The sequence below is a fragment of the Engystomops pustulosus genome, chromosome 9 (assembly GCF_040894005.1).
Source record: "Engystomops pustulosus chromosome 9, aEngPut4.maternal, whole genome shotgun sequence".
Taxonomy (NCBI): domain Eukaryota; kingdom Metazoa; phylum Chordata; class Amphibia; order Anura; family Leptodactylidae; genus Engystomops; species Engystomops pustulosus.
The window spans coordinates 111,548,679-111,566,705 of record NC_092419.1 but is presented as its reverse complement, the minus strand read 5'-3'; the positions used below and the strand labels follow the sequence as shown (position 1 = coordinate 111,566,705).

At 47.1% G+C, this 18,027-nt stretch overlaps 1 protein-coding gene across 2 annotated transcripts in view; it reads right to left on the bottom strand.

The window, feature by feature from the left end:
- Nucleotides 1-18,027, bottom strand: part of HMCN2 (hemicentin 2) — a 179,889-nt gene that overhangs the window by 56,084 nt on the left and 105,778 nt on the right. For both annotated transcript variants that reach the window (XM_072125758.1, XM_072125759.1), the window contains exons 16-22: nucleotides 10,193-10,384; nucleotides 9,979-10,074; nucleotides 9,766-9,893; nucleotides 5,769-5,913; nucleotides 4,418-4,530; nucleotides 4,141-4,300; nucleotides 3,782-3,947 (exon numbers count right to left, since the gene is read on the bottom strand). In XM_072125758.1, coding sequence (XP_071981859.1) covers nucleotides 3,782-3,947; nucleotides 4,141-4,300; nucleotides 4,418-4,530; nucleotides 5,769-5,913; nucleotides 9,766-9,893; nucleotides 9,979-10,074; nucleotides 10,193-10,384 — 1,000 coding nt within the window. The remainder of the gene's footprint in view (nucleotides 1-3,781; nucleotides 3,948-4,140; nucleotides 4,301-4,417; nucleotides 4,531-5,768; nucleotides 5,914-9,765; nucleotides 9,894-9,978; nucleotides 10,075-10,192; nucleotides 10,385-18,027) is intronic.

Genomic DNA, 18,027 nt, shown 5'->3' with positions numbered 1-18,027 from the left:
TTCAGCTCTGCTACATCTCTTATCATCTCTTATGTCAAGTTCAGCTCTGCTACATCTCTTATTATCTCATATCTCAAATTCAGCTCTGCTACATCTCTTATCATCTCATATGTCAAGTTCAGCTCTGCTACATCTCTTATCATCTCATATCTCAGGTTCAGCTCTGCTACATCTCTTATCATCTCATATCTCAGGTTCAGCTCTGCTACATCTCTTATCATCTCATATCTCAGGTTCAGCTCTGCTACATCTCTTATTATCTCACATCTCAGGTTCAGCTCTGCTACATCTCTTATCATCTCATATGTCAAGTTCAGCTCTGCTACATCTCTTATTATCTCATATGTCATGTTCAGCACTGCTACATCTCTTATCATCTCATATCTCAGGTTCAGCTCTGCTGCATCTCTTATTATCTCATATCTCAGGTTCAGCTCTGCTACATCTCTTATCATCTCATATCTCAGGTTCAGCTCTGCTACATCTCTTATCATCTCATATCTCAGGTTCAGCACTGCTACATCTCTTATCATCTCATATCTCAGGTTCAGCTCTGCTACATCTCTTATCATCTCATATCTCAGGTTCAGCCCTGCTACATCTCTTATCATCTCATATCTCAGGTTCAGCTCTGCTACATCTCTTATTATCTCATATCTCAGGTTCAGCTCTGCTACATCTCTTATCATCTAATATCTCAGGTTCAACTCTGCTACATCTCTTATCATCTCATATCTCAGGTTCAGCTCTGCTGCATCTCTTATTATCTCATATCTCAGGTTCAGCTCTGCTACATCACTTATTATCTCATATCTCAGGTTCAGCCGTGCTACATCACTTATTATCTCATATGTCATGTTCAGCTCTGCTACATCACTTATTATCTCATATGTCATGTTCAGCTCTGCTACATCTCTTATTATCTCATATCTCAGGTTCAGCTCTGCTGCATCTCTTATCATCTCATATGTCATGTTCAGCTCTGCTACATCTCTTATTATCTCATATGTCATGTTCAGCTCTGCTACATCTCTTATTATCTCATATCTCAAATTCAGCTTTGCTACATCACTTATCATCTCATATCTCAGGTTCAGCTCTGCTGCATCTCTTATCATCTCATATCTCAGGTTCAGCTCTGCTACATCTCTTATCATCTCATATCTCAGGTTCAGCTCTGCTACATCTCTTATCATCTCATATCTCAGGTTCAGCTCTGCTGCATCTCTTATCATCTCATATGTCAGGTTCAGCTCTGCTACATCTCTTATTATCTCATATGTCAGGTTCAGCTCTGCTGCATCTCTTATCATCTCATATCTCAGGTTCAGCTCTGCTACATCTCTTATCATCTCATATCTCAGGTTCAGCTCTGCTGCATCTCTTATCATCTCATATCTCAGGTTCAGCTCTGCTACATCAGTTATCATCTCATATCTCAGGTTCAGCTCTGCTACATCAGTTATCATCTCATATCTCAGGTTCAGCTCTGCTACATCTCTTATCATCTCATATCTCAGGTTCAGCTCTGCTACATCTCTTATCATCTCATATCTCAGGTTCAGCTCTGCTGCATCTCTTATCATCTCATATCTCAGGTTCAGCTCTGCTACATCACTTATTATCTCATATCTCAGGTTCAGCTCTGCTACATCTCTTATTATCTCATATCTCAGGTTCAGCTCTGCTACATCTCTTATCATCTAATATCTCAGGTTCAGCTCTGCTACATCTCTTATCATCTCATATGTCAGGTTCAGCTCTGCTACATCAGTTATCATCTCATATCTCAGGTTCAGCTCTGCTACATCTCTTATCATCTCATATCTCAGGTTCAGCTCTGCTGCATCTCTTATCATCTCATATCTCAGGTTCAGCTCTGCTGCATCTCTTATCATCTCATATCTCAGGTTCAGCTCTGCTACATCAGTTATCATCTCATATCTCAGGTTCAGCTCTGCTACATCAGTTATCATCTCATATCTCAGGTTCAGCTCTGCTACATCTCTTATCATCTCATATCTCAGGTTCAGCTCTGCTGCATCTCTTATCATCTCATATCTCAGGTTCAGCTCTGCTACATCTCTTATCATCTCATATCTCAGGTTCAGCTCTGCTGCATCTCTTATCATCTCATATCTCAGGTTCAGCTCTGCTGCATCTCTTATCATCTCATATCTCAGGTTCAGCTCTGCTACATCAGTTATCATCTCATATCTCAGGTTCAGCTCTGCTACATCAGTTATCATCTCATATCTCAGGTTCAGCTCTGCTACATCTCTTATTATCTCATATCTCAGGTTCAGCTCTGCTACATCTCTTATCATCTCATATCTCAGGTTCAGCTCTGCTACATCAGTTATCATCTCATATCTCAGGTTCAGCTCTGCTGCATCTCTTATCATCTCATATCTCAGGTTCAGCTCTGCTACATCTCTTATCATCTCATATCTCAGGTTCAGCTCTGCTGCATCTCTTATCATCTCATATCTCAGGTTCAGCTCTGCTGCATCTCTTATCATCTCATATCTCAGGTTCAGCTCTGCTACATCAGTTATCATCTCATATCTCAGGTTCAGCTCTGCTACATCAGTTATCATCTCATATCTCAGGTTCAGCTCTGCTACATCTCTTATTATCTCATATCTCAGGTTCAGCTCTGCTACATCTCTTATCATCTCATATCTCAGGTTCAGCTCTGCTACATCAGTTATCATCTCATATCTCAGGTTCAGCTCTGCTGCATCTCTTATCATCTCATATCTCAGGTTCAGCTCTGCTACATCTCTTATCATCTCATATCTCAGGTTCAGCTCTGCTGCATCTCTTATCATCTCATATCTCAGGTTCAGCTCTGCTGCATCTCTTATCATCTCATATCTCAGGTTCAGCTCTGCTACATCAGTTATCATCTCATATCTCAGGTTCAGCTCTGCTACATCAGTTATCATCTCATATCTCAGGTTCAGCTCTGCTACATCTCTTATTATCTCATATCTCAGGTTCAGCTCTGCTACATCTCTTATCATCTCATATCTCAGGTTCAGCTCTGCTACATCAGTTATCATCTCATATCTCAGGTTCAGCTCTGCTGCATCTCTTATCATCTCATATAATTCACTCATTATCCCTTCTGAGGGTTAAAGCTGCTCGTTATTTCCTAGCATTAATAAAATATTATTGGCAGATCAAAGCATCCGGCGTGATCCAGATGTCTGACTGCAAGTCGTGACCACTTCTGGCACCTGTGCCGAGCCTCATTACTACGACACGCAGAGATTATCCCGCGGTCTCCCATCTCCTTCCAAAGAGGGGGGGTTAATGTTATACATATAAACGGATGATAGGGGGGGGGGGCACCCGGAATACACGGCCATAGCATCTGTCACTCATGGGCTCACACTGATCAGAGGATGATGGATAATATACGTCCACTATATATAACCCAAGACCTGTTGTCATGTCTTGCAGTTTACAATTTAGCCAGTAGGAGGCAGAATATCCTAATATTAAGGAATCTGGTAATACAATAAAATAAGCTACAATGTATTTGACTTTTCCACTTAAAATAAAATGAAAAATTCAATAAAGATCAATCTGATTTTTTTTAAAAATTGCATTCTTTAGTTATGTCTGGATCTTATGTATGGACAGAAGTGATTTCTTTTAGGACTGTGTATCTGGGATATAGGGTAGAGAGTATGACCAAGACACTATGCACGTTAGAAACCCAGAGCTGCCTATAGGTAGTGACCCTCCTGCACCTAAACGAGAGCCTTACCTGGCAGAGACAATGGGCAGAGGGAAAGAATCCTTCCTCCAGGAGACGGTGGGAAGAGGTGAACCCTGCGCCTCACAGGGTAACGTGACCTCTGATCCCAGAGCCGCTACCATGTGGATGGGGGAGCCCGGATCTGAGGTCCCGTTCACGTTTATCCTGGGCTTTGCTGAATAAAAGATGCAAAGAAGATTATTAAAAAATAACAAAATACGCCCATTCATCATAAATGCAGCTGCACCCCCTCATCGAAAACCTTCACAAAGCAATAATAGCAGAGGGTATATTATACAATTACATGCAGTGCAGTATTCCCCTCAAATACATACAAACTGTAGAAAGTAGGGAAAGAGGACACTCACTATGTACAATGAGCTGAGCCGCTCGACTAGCAGCTCCGACCACATTGGTGGCAGTGCAGGTGTAATGCCCGGAGTCAGCACCAGAGGGCAGTGTAATCAGGAGGCTCCCATCACTGCTGGTCTGGTATATGCTGCCCTCTGGGGACAGGATCTCCCCCCCCTGATAAAACAGAAGAGATAGGCTGACGTCACGTATATCATTAATATAGAGGCAATGCGGCCACGTGTGACCAGCAGAGAAGGGGTGCACTTGTGTCATTACATGACATTTTCTCACCTTTGTCCATGTCACGGTGGGTTTGGGATACCCCTTGGCGCTACATGATAATGTCACGGCCTTCCCCTCTCTGGTGCTGTATTCTGTAGGTCCAGGAGCAATGGTTGGAGCCACTGAGGACAAGGAATTCGGGGAAAAAAGTTATTTATCTTTTCTGTGATTTTGTGCACAAGGATAAGGGCCACGTGTTACACATACAGGACATAGAGGTAACAGAACACATCTATATAAGGGTCTAATCTGTCCTCTATATAAGGGTCTAATCTGTCCTCTATATAAGGGTCTAATCTGTCCTCTATATAAGGGTCTAATCTGTCCTCTATATAAAGGTCTAATCTGTCCTCTATATAAGGGTCTAATCTGTCCTCTATATAAGGGTCTAATCTGTCCTCTATATAAGGGTCTAATCTGTCCTCTATATAAGGGTCTAATCTGTCCTCTATATAAGGGTCTAATCTGTCCTCTATATAAGGGTCTAATCTGTCCTCTATATAAGGGTCTAATCTGTCCTCTATATAAGGGTCTAATCTGTCCTCTATATAAGGGTCTAATCTGTCCTCTATATAAGGGTCTAATCTGTCCTCTATATAAGGGTCTAATCTGTCCTCTATATAAGGGTCTAATCTGTCCTCTATATAAAGGTCTAATCTATCCTCTATATAAAGGTCTAATCTATCCTCTATATAAGGGTCTAATCTATCCTCTATATAAGGGTCTAATCTGTCCTCTATATAAGGGTCTAATCTGTCCTCTATATAAGGGTCTAATCTGTCCTCTATATAAGGGTCTAATCTGTCCTCTATATAAGGGTCTAATCTGTCCTCTATATAAGGGTCTAATCTGTCCTCTATATAAGGGTCTAATCTGTCCTCTATATAAGGGTCTAATCTGTCCTCTATATAAGGGTCTAATCTGTCCTCTATATAAGGGTCTAATCTGTCCTCTATATAAGGGTCTAATCTGTCCTCTATATAAGGGTCTAATCTGTCCTCTATATAAGGGTCTAATCTGTCCTCTATATAAGGGTCTAATCTATCCTCTATATAAGGGTCTAATCTGTCCTCTATATAAGGGTCTAATCTGTCCTCTATATAAGGGTCTAATCTGTCCTCTATATAAGGGTCTAATCTGTCCTCTATATAAAGGTCTAATCTGTCCTCTATATAAGGGTCTAATCTGTCCTCTATATAAAGGTCTAATCTGTCCTCTATATAAGGGTCTAATCTGTCCTCTATATAAGGGTCTAATCTGTCCTCTATATAAGGGTCTAATCTATCCTCTATATAAGGGTCCCCCTTGCTTTATACTTCTGCCCCCCACTAATTATCCGTGGATACAGTTGGCTCCTCACTTTGGACCTGCAGGTGGACGCTGTGGTTGGTGGTTCCGGCTGCATTGGAGAGTTCGCACACGTAGTTCCCAGAATCCTCTCTCAGTGCGGGCTCTACGTGTAGTCCGCCGACTTCATCAATAGAATGACGCCAAAACAACTGCAGCTGTGGAGATAACGGGGAACACGTGTAAGTATTTATCCTGCAGACGCCGAGATACAGGACCGGAGCTTTGGAGATACCTGGAGCACACGAGCAAATTAGGAAGAGGCTTACATCAGCGCCCGGTGACATTTCATTCCCAGGAAATTATGGGAAGCGGAACAATGTAACCCTGTCACTGCCAGAGGGGTCCTACTCTGATACAATGTAACCCTGTCACTGCCAGAGGGGTCCTACTCTAATAAAATGTAACCCTGTCACTGCCATAAGGGTCCTACTCTGATACAATGTAACCCTGTCACTGCCAGAGGGGTCCTACTCTGATACAATGTAACCCTGTCACTACCAGATGGGTTCTATTCTGATACAATGTAACCCTGTCACTGCCAGAGGGGTCCTACTCTAATACAATGTAACCCTGTCACTGCCAGAGGGGTCCTACTCTGATACAATGTAACCCGGTCACTGCCAGAGGGGTCCTACTCTGATACAATGTAACCCTGTCACTGCCAGATGGGTTCTATTCTGATACAATGTAACCCTGTCACAGCCAGATGGGTCCTACTCTGATATAATGTAACCCTGTCACTGCCAGAGGGGTCCTACTCTGATACAATGTAACCCTGTCACTGCCAGAGGGGTCCTACTCTAATACAATGTAACCCTGTCCCTGCCAGATGGGTTCTACTCTGATGCAATGTAACCCTGTCACTGCCAGATGGGTTCTACTTTGATACAATGTAACCCTGTCACTGCCAGAGGGGTCCTACTCTGATACAATGTAACCCTGTCACTGCCAGAGGGGTCCTACTCTGATATAATGTAACCCTGTCACTGCCAGAGGGGTCCTACTCTGATACAATGTAACCCTGTCACTGCCAGAGGGGTCCTACTCTAATACAATGTAACCCTGTCCCTGCCAGATGGGTTCTACTCTGATGCAATGTAACCCTGTCACTGCCAGATGGGTTCTACTCTGATACAATGTAACCCTGTCACAGCCAGATGGGTTCTACTCTGATACAATGTAACCCTGTCACTGCCAGAGGGGTCCTACTCTGATATAATGTAACCCTGTCACTGCCAGAAGGGTCCTACTCTAATACAATGTAACCCTGTCCCTGCCAGATGGGTTCTACTCTGATACAATGCCAGATGGGTTCTACTCTGATACAATGCCAGAGGGGTCCTACTCTGATACAATGTAACCCTGCTACTGCCAGATGGGTTCTACTCTGATACAATGTAACCCTGTCACTGCCACAGGGGTCCTACTCTGATATAATGTAACCCTGTCACTGCCAGAGGGGTCCTACTCTGATACAATGTAACCCGGTCACTGCCAGAGGGGTCCTACTCTGATACAATGTGACCCTGTCACTGCCAGATGGGTTCTATTCTGATACAATGTAACCCTGTCACAGCCAGATGGGTTCTACTTTGATACAATGTAACCCTGTCACAGCCAGATGGGTTCTACTCTGATACAATGTAACCCTGTCACTGCCAGAGGGGTCCTACTCTGATATAATGTAACCCTGTCACTGCCAGAGGGGTCCTACTCTGATACAATGTAACCCTGTCACTGCCAGAGGGGTCCTACTCTAATACAATGTAACCCTGTCCCTGCCAGATGGGTTCTACTCTGATGCAATGTAACCCTGTCACTGCCAGATGGGTTCTACTCTGATACAATGTAACCCTGTCACAGCCAGATGGGTTCTACTCTGATACAATGTAACCCTGTCACTGCCAGAGGGGTCCTACTCTGATATAATGTAACCCTGTCACTGCCAGAGGGGTCCTACTCTGATACAATGTAACCCTGTCCCTGCCAGATGGGTTCTACTCTGATACAATGCCAGATGGGTTCTACTCTGATACAATGCCAGAGGGGTCCTACTCTGATACAATGTAACCCTGTCACAGCCAGATGGGTTCTACTCTGATACAATGTAACCCTGTCACAGCCAGATGGGTTCTACTCTGATACAATGTAACCCTGTCACTGCCAGAGGGGTCCTACTCTGATATAATGTAACCCTGTCACTGCCAGAGGGGTCCTACTCTGATACAATGTAACCCTGTCACTGCCAGAAGGGTCCTACTCTGATACAATGTAACCCTGTCCCTGCCAGATGGGTTCTACTCTGATACAATGCCAGATGGGTTCTACTCTGATACAATGCCAGAGGGGTCCTACTCTGATACAATGTAACCCTGTCACTGCCAGAGGGGTCCTACTCTGATACAATGTAACCCTGCTACTGCCAGAGGGGTTCTACTCTGATACAATGTAACCCTGTCACTGCCAGACGGGTTCTATTCTGATACAATGTAACCCTGTCACAGCCAGATGGGTTCTACTCTGATACAATGTAACCCTGTCACAGCCAGATGGGTTCTACTCTGATACAATGTAACCCTGTCACTGCCAGAGGGGTCCTACTCTGATACAATGTAACCCTGTCCCTGCCAGATGGGTTCTACTCTGATACAATGCCAGATGGGTTCTACTCTGATACAATGCCAGAGGGGTCCTACTCTGATACAATGTAACCCTGCTACTGCCAGACGGGTTCTATTCTGATACAATGTAACCCTGTCACAGCCAGATGGGTTCTACTATGATACAATGTAACCCTGTCACAGCCAGATGGGTTCTACTCTGATACAATGTAACCCTATCACTGCCAGAGGGGTCCTACTCTGATATAATGTAACCCTGTCACTGCCAGAGGGGTCCTACTCTGATACAATGTAACCCTGTCACTGCCAGAAGGGTCCTACTCTAATACAATGTAACCCTGTCCCTGCCAGATGGGTTCTACTCTGATACAATGCCAGATGGGTTCTACTCTGATACAATGCCAGAGGGGTCCTACTCTGATACAATGTAACCCTGCTACTGCCAGAGGGGTTCTACTCTGATACAATGTAACCCTGTCACTGCCAGACGGGTTCTATTCTGATACAATGTAACCCTGTCACAGCCAGATGGGTTCTACTCTGATACAATGTAACCCTGTCACAGCCAGATGGGTTCTACTCTGATACAATGTAACCCTGTCACTGCCAGAAGGGTCCTACTCTAATACAATGTAACCCTGTCCCTGCCAGATGGGTTCTACTCTGATACAATGCCAGATGGGTTCTACTCTGATACAATGCCAGAGGGGTCCTACTCTGATACAATGCCAGAGGGGTCCTACTCTGATACAATGTAACCCTGTCACTGCCAGAGGGGTTCTACTCTGATACAATGTAACCCTGTCACTGCCAGACGGGTTCTATTCTGATACAATGTAACCCTGTCACAGCCAGATGGGTTCTACTCTGATACAATGTAACCCTGTCACTGCCAGAGGGGTCCTACTCTGATATAATGTAACCCTGTCACTGCCAGAGGGGTCCTACTCTGATACAATGTAACCCTGTCACTGCCAGAAGGGTCCTACTCTGATACAATGTAACCCTGTCACAGCCAGATGGGTTCTACTCTGATACAATGTAACCCTGTTCCTGCCAGATGGGTTCTAGTATGATACAATGTAACCCTGTCATTGCCAGATGGGTTCTACTCTGATTCAATGTAACCCTGTCACTGCCAGATGGGTTCTACTCTGATGCAATGTAACCCTATCACTGCCAGATGGGTTCTACTCTGATGCAATGTAACCCTGTCCCTGCCAGATGGGTTCTACTATGATACAATGTAACCCTGTCCCTGCATAGTGCAATGCACTATGATGCCCTGACCACCATAAATGGCTTCAGATCGTGACCCTATGACAATGCTGAAGAAGGACATGCGCTCCACTGCTGGCAATGACACCTTGGTATGAAGCTACTCACAGGTTTTGAGTCCTTGAGCCACCGTTGTACAGGAAGAGGGTTACCCGCCGTGGTGGTGCAGGGCAGCGACACAGATTCTCCTTCAAGAACAGTAATCTCAGAAGGGGCCACAGCGATCTGAGGGGCCACTAGGAAGTATAAGGGGTGTTATATAAAATCTGCATCAAGAAAGGCCTTGGTGAAACAAAATTATGATACAAGAACTTTACCTACCGAGACCAGTAACTGTGAGCAGGATCTCAGCCTGGACCCACCCAAAGGGGTTCCTGGCCTCACACACATACACGCCGGTGTCCTCGGGCCTGGCAACTTGAGGTGCAAGAAGGAAACAGAGAACATTGGTATTGAAGCCTTCCACCTATGGTTATATTACAATATCTTGCTACTCACAATGGTGTAACATCTGCAATCCAATGTGTCATCTTACCTTTCATGTGGACTGTGTTTGAGCCAAGGATATCAATGATTTCTGTGGTTCCAGAGGGTAAGACTGGGCCTTCGTCTTGTCTGAACCAGGACACGATAGGAGTGGGGCTCCCTTCGGCGCTACACACCAGCTCCACACTCTCCCCGACATCAACTTCCACATCAAGAGGGAAATCCACAAACTGCGGTGGAGCTGCAAGCGATAAGGGAAGCATTTAATATTTTATAACCTACAAGCAACACATTTAGAATTCTGCAGTACCTATCAAGTGCCATGAGGGGGCAGCAGCGCTCTCATAACCATGAGCCCCCCCCCCCCCCCCCCCTATGACCACTCACTGCAGTATCTGCCAAAATCCACATTCAGATGGGTTTACTCCTTTATAAATCCTTGGTGGTCATTAAATATAATAGCACATGTGGAATCAGGACGCCAGCCCAAGCAACCAATCAGAGCGCAGCTTTCATTAGGCTCCACAATAAACCCTGCCCTGGGATAGGTTGCTATAGGAAACGACACGTAAAGCCGCTTTGAAATGTTCTATTAAGCAAAATCACCTCTTAAAGTCTTATTTTATGACATCATATTCCAGGATATCTCTGCCAACCGCTACATTATGGGAAATATAGGTTACTGTGCGCTCGCCTTCTGATTGGTCAATCTAACCGTATAACTCATCACCCAGCCCGGGGGAGGGGGTGCAGGAACATTACCAAAAGTAAAGACCCCCCACCACCACCACCACCACCACATGTATATGAAAATAATGTATCTGCACCACTCATGTCCCTATGACAACACTCCCTGTCCTGTGCGGTTCAGTACTGATGATAATTGTGGACCACTAGTACCGGACCGTGGGCAGCACATGGGGGAATAGAAGGAGATTAGGAAACCAGTTGTGCTGGAGGGAAATGTAGCAGGAGGGTGGAGACAAAGTGGCCTGCGGGCGCCTGATATTGACACATTCGGTTACACTGTGATATTTTTGCCATTGTTAATTGAAATGACGGGATTATTCATCTTCTCAGATCTCATCTGCACTCCGGGTTTTATGGACTTCCTAAAAGGATTTGTTTTCCGGAGCTTTTCTGCTCCATGGCAGACGGTGACTCAGCCCCTTGGGAATCATTACCCTCCTAGTTCCTGCATTACTGGTGACATAGTGATGTCACCCGCGCTGGTGGTCAGGGTGATGTCACCGTGTAGTGATGTCATTGTGGGTATGAATGTGGTGATGAGCCCCCTCTCGTGTCCCCATTGCCCTCTATCACCTGGACACCGGATTTTCTAATAGAACCTGATATAAGGGAGTGCAATGGCAATGCAAAAAGCACCAGCTCCACAACACATCCTATCCAGAACTCAAAGTATCCAGAACCAAACATATCCAGAACACACAGCATCACACCTGCACAACACACCCTATCCAGAACTCAAAGTATCCAGAACTCAGCATATCCAGAACACACAGCATCACACCTGCACAACACACCCTATCCAGAACTCAGCCTGTCCAGAACTCAGCATATCCAGAACACACAGCATCACACCTGCACAACACACCCTATCCAGAACTCAGCCTGTCCAGAACTCAGCATATCCAGAACACACAGCATCACACCTGCACAACACACCCTATCCAGAACTCAGCATATCCAGAACTCAAAGGGGCAGATTTACTTACCCGGTCCATTCGCGATCCAGCGGCGCGTTCTCTGCTCTGGATTCGGATCCGGCCGGGATTTATGAAGGCAGTTCCTCCGCCGTCCACCAGGTGGCGCTGCTGCGCTGAAAGTCATCTCATCGCGCCGGAATGCACCACCTCGGACCAGGTGAAGGTAAGCGCTCCCCAAGCGACACTTTTTCGGTTTTTAAATGTGGCGTTTTTTCCGAATACATCGGGTTTTCGTTTGTCCACGCACCCGATTTCCGTCGCGCGCATGCCAGCGCCGATGCGCCACAATCCGATCGCGTGCGCCACAATCCCGGGGCAATTCAGGTACAATCGGCGCAAATCGGAAATATTCGGGTAACACGTCGGGAAAACGCGAATCGGGCCCTTAGTAAATGACCCCCATTGTATCCAGAACTCAGCATATCCAGAACACACAGCATCACACCTGCACAACACACCCTATCCAGAACTCAGCATATCCAGAACTCAAAGTATCCAGAACTCAGCATATCCAGAACACACAACATCACACCTGCACAACACACCCTATCCAGAACTCAGCCTGTCCAGAACTCAGCATATCCAGAACACACAGCATCACACCTGCACAACACACCCTATCCAGAACTCAAAGTATCCAGAACTCAGCATATCCAGAACACACAGCATCACACCTGCACAACACACCCTATCCAGAACTCAGCCTGTCCAGAACTCAGCATATCCAGAACACACAGCATCACACCTGCACAACACACCCTATCCAGAACTCAAAGTATCCAGAACCAAACATATCCAGAACACACAGCATCACACCTGCACAACACACCCTATCCAGAACTCAAAGTATCCAGAACTCAGCATATCCAGAACACACAGCATCACACCTGCACAACACACCCTATCCAGAACTCAGCCTGTCCAGAACTCAGCATATCCAGAACACACAGCATCACACCTGCACAACACACCCTATCCAGAACTCAAAGTATCCAGAACCAAACATATCCAGAACACACAGCATCACACCTGCACAACACACCCTATCCAGAACTCAAAGTATCCAGAACTCAGCATATCCAGAACACACAGCATCACACCTGCACAACACACCCTATCCAGAACTCAGCCTGTCCAGAACTCAGCATATCCAGAACACACAGCATCACACCTGCACAACACACCCTATCCAGAACTCAGCCTGTCCAGAACTCAGCATATCCAGAACACACAGCATCACACCTGCACAACACACCCTATCCAGAACTCAGCCTGTCCAGAACTCAGCATATCCAGAACACACAGCATCACACCTGCACAACACACCCTATCCAGAACTCAAAGTATCCAGAACCAAACATATCCAGAACACACAGCATCACACCTGCACAACACACCCTATCCAGAACTCAAAGTATCCAGAACTCAGCATATCCAGAACACACAGCATCACACCTGCACAACACACCCTATCCAGAACTCAGCCTGTCCAGAACTCAGCATATCCAGAACACACAGCATCACACCTGCACAACACACCCTATCCAGAACTCAAAGTATCCAGAACCAAACATATCCAGAACACACAGCATCACACCTGCACAACACACCCTATCCAGAACTCAAAGTATCCAGAACTCAGCATATCCAGAACACACAGCATCACACCTGCACAACACACCCTATCCAGAACTCAGCCTGTCCAGAACTCAGCATATCCAGAACACACAGCATCACACCTGCACAACACACCCTATCCAGAACTCAAAGTATCCAGAACCAAACATATCCAGAACACACAGCATCACACCTGCACAACACACCCTATCCAGAACTCAAAGTATCCAGAACTCAGCATATTCAGAACACACAGCATCACACCTGCACAACACACCCTATCCAGAACTCAGCATATCCAGAACTCAAAGTATCCAGAACTCAGCATATCCAGAACACACAGCATCACACCTGCACAACACACCCTATCCAGAACTCAGCCTGTCCAGAACTCAGCATATCCAGAACACAACACATCCAGAACACAACACATTCATAATACACTACATCACATCTCAACAATTAGTACTCAGCATATCCAGTTCCCAGCGTATCCACAACATCCACAACACACAGCATTTATGAGTATGTGCTGGTGATGATTCTATTTCAATTTTAATATAACCCAAATTGTCATTGGGCCTGCAACATCGTGTCATACCCCCTCACACTATTTCATGAAAATCCGAAGCAGATGGAGGCCGAGGACGCGGCTATATGGTCCTTATACAATCTATGACGTACATAAAGCTATTTGCCTGACAATGAAGGGTCCCATGAAACCAAATTCAGATGTTGAGTAGTAACAACGTAGCATCACTGTTCATCCTGCACTAACACTGAGCAGATCCAGACACATAGCAAACAGACAGCGAGACAGATCTCCATAGAGAGACAGCGGGTCATAGAGAGACAGCGGGTCACATCTCCATAGAGAGACAGCGGGTCACATCTCCATAGAGAGACAGCGGGTCACATCTCCATAGAGAGACAGCGGGTCATAGAGAGACAGCGGGTCACATCTCCATAGAGAGACAGCGGGTCACATCTCCATAGAGAGACAGCGGGTCACATCTCCATAGAGAGACAGCGGGTCATAGAGAGACAGCGGGTCACATCTCCATAGAGAGACAGCGGGTCACATCTCCATAGAGAGACAGCGAGGTCACATCTCCATAGAGAGACAGCGAGGTCACATCTCCATAGAGAGACAGCGGGTCACATCTCCATAGAGAGACAGCGGGTCACATCTCCATAGAGAGACAGCGGGTCATATCTCCATAGAGAGACAGCGGGTCACATCTCCATAGAGAGACAGCGGGTCACATCTCCATAGAGAGACAGCGGGTCACATCTCCATAGAGAGACAGCGGGTCATATCTCCATAGAGAGACAGCGGGTCACATCTCCATAGAGAGACAGCGGGTCACATCTCCATAGAGAGACAGCGAGTCACATCTCCATAGAGAGACAGCGGGTCACATCTCCATAGAGAGACAGCGGGTCACATCTCCATAGAGAGACAGCGGGTCACATCTCCATAGAGAGACAGCGGGTCACATCTCCATAGAGAGACAGCGGGTCACATCTCCATAGAGAGACAGCGGGTAACATCTCCATAGAGAGACAGCGGGTCACATCTCCATAGAGAGACAGCGGGTCACATCTCCATAGAGAGACAGCGGGTCACATCTCCATAGAGAGACAGCGGGTCACATCTCCATAGAGAGACAGCGGGTCACATCTCCATAGAGAGACAGCGGGTCACATCTCCATAGAGAGACAGCGGGTCACATCTCCATAGAGAGACAGCGGGTCACATCTCCATAGAGAGACAGCGGGTCACATCTCCATAGAGAGACAGCGGGTCACATCTCCATAGAGAGACAGCGGGTCATAGAGAGACAGCGGGTCACATCTCCATAGAGAGACAGCGGGTCATAGAGAGACAGCGAGGTCACATCTCCATAGAGAGACAGCGGGTCATAGAGAGACAGCGAGGTCACATCTCCATAGAGAGACAGCGGGTCACATCTCCATAGAGAGACAGCGGGTCACATCTCCATATAGAGACAGCGGGTCACATCTCCATAGAGAGACAGCGGGTCACATCTCCATAGAGAGACAGCGGGTCACATCTCCATAGAGAGACAGCGGGTCACATCTCCATAGAGAGACAGCGGGTCACATCTCCATAGAGAGACAGCGGGTCACATCTCCATAGAGAGACAGCGAGGTCACATCTCCATAGAGAGACAGCGGGTCACATCTCCATAGAGAGACAGCGGGTCACATCTCCATAGAGAGACAGCGGGTCACATCTCCATAGAGAGACAGCGGGTCACATCTCCATAGAGAGACAGCGGGTCACATCTCCATAGAGAGACAGCGGGTCACATCTCCATAGAGAGACAGCAGGTCATAGAGAGACAGCGGGTCACATCTCCATAGAGAGACAGCGGGTCACATCTCCATAGAGAGACAGCGGGTCACATCTCCATAGAGAGACAGCGGGTCACATCTCCATAGAGAGACAGCGGGTCACATCTCCATAGAGAGACAGCGGGTCACATCTCCATAGAGAGACAGCGGGTCACATCTCCATAGAGAGACAGCGGGTCACATCTCCATAGAGAGACAGCGGGTCACATCTCCATAGAGAGACAGCGGGTCACATCTCCATAGAGAGACAGCGGGTCACATCTCCATAGAGAGACAGCGGGTCACATCTCCATAGAGAGACAGCGGGTCACATCTCCATAGAGAGACAGCAGGTCATAGAGAGACAGCGGGTCACATCTCCATAGAGAGACAGCGGGTCACATCTCCATAGAGAGACAGCGGGTCACATCTCCATAGAGAGACAGCGGGTCATAGAGAGACAGCGGGTCACATCTCCATAGAGAGACAGCGGGTCACATCTCCATAGAGAGACAGCGGGTCACATCTCCATAGAGAGACAGCGGGTCACATCTCCATAGAGAGACAGCGGGTCACATCTCCATAGAGAGACAGCGGGTCACATCTCCATAGAGAGACAGCGGGTCATATCTCCATAGAGAGACAGCGGGTCACATCTCCATAGAGAGACAGCGGGTCACATCTCCATAGAGAGACAGCGGGTCACATCTCCATAGAGAGACAGCGAGGTCACATCTCCATAGAGAGACAGCGGGTCACATCTCCATAGAGAGACAGCGGGTCACATCTCCATAGAGAGACAGCGGGTCACATCTCCATAGAGAGACAGCGGGTCATAGAGAGACAGCGGGTCACATCTCCATAGAGAGACAGCGGGTCATATCTCCATAGAGAGACAGCGGGTCACATCTCCATAGAGAGACAGCGGGTCACATCTCCATAGAGAGACAGCGGGTCATAGAGAGACAGCGGGTCACATCTCCATAGAGAGACAGCGGATCACATCTCCATAGAGAGACAGCGGGTCACATCTCCATAGAGAGACAGCGGGTCACATCTCCATAGAGAGACAGCGGGTCACATCTCCATAGAGAGACAGCGGGTCACATCTCCATAGAGAGACAGCGGGTCATATCTCCATAGAGAGACAGCGAGGTCACATCTCCATAGAGAGACAGCGGGTCACATCTCCATAGAGAGACAGCGGGTCACATCTCCATAGAGAGACAGCGGGTCATAGAGAGACAGCGGGTCACATCTCCATAGAGAGACAGCGGGTCATAGAGAGACAGCGGGTCATAGAGAGACAGCGGGTCATAGAGAGACAGCGGGTCACATCTCCATAGAGAGACAGCGGGTCACATCTCCATAGAGAGACAGCGGGTCACATCTCCATAGAGAGACAGCGGGTAACATCTCCATAGAGAGACAGCGGGTCACATCTCCATAGAGAGACAGCGGGTAACATCTCCATAGAGAGACAGCGGGTCACATCTCCATAGAGAGACAGCGGGTCACATCTCCATAGAGAGACAGCGGGTCACATCTCCATAGAGAGACAGCGGGTCACATCTCCATAGAGAGACAGCGGGTCACATCTCCATAGAGAGACAGCGGGTCACATCTCCATAGAGAGACAGCGGGTCATAGAGAGACAGCGGGTCACATCTCCATAGAGAGACAGCGGGTCACATCTCCATAGAGAGACAGCGGGTCATAGAGAGACAGCGGGTCACATCTCCATAGAGAGACAGCGGGTCACATCTCCATAGAGAGACAGCGGGTCACATCTCCATAGAGAGACAGCGGGTCACATCTCCATAGAGAGACAGCGGGTCATAGAGAGACAGCGGGTCACATCTCCATAGAGAGACAGCGGGTCACATCTCCATAGAGAGACAGCGGGTCACATCTCCATAGAGAGACAGCGGGTCATATCTCCATAGAGAGACAGCGGGTCACATCTCCATAGAGAGACAGCGGGTCATAGAGAGACAGCGGGTCACATCTCCATAGAGAGACAGCGGGTCATAGAGAGACAGCGGGTCACATCTCCATAGAGAGACAGCGGGTCACATCTCCATAGAGAGACAGCGGGTCACATCTCCATAGAGAGACAGCGGGTCATATCTCCATAGAGAGACAGCGGGTCACATCTCCATAGAGAGACAGCGGGTCA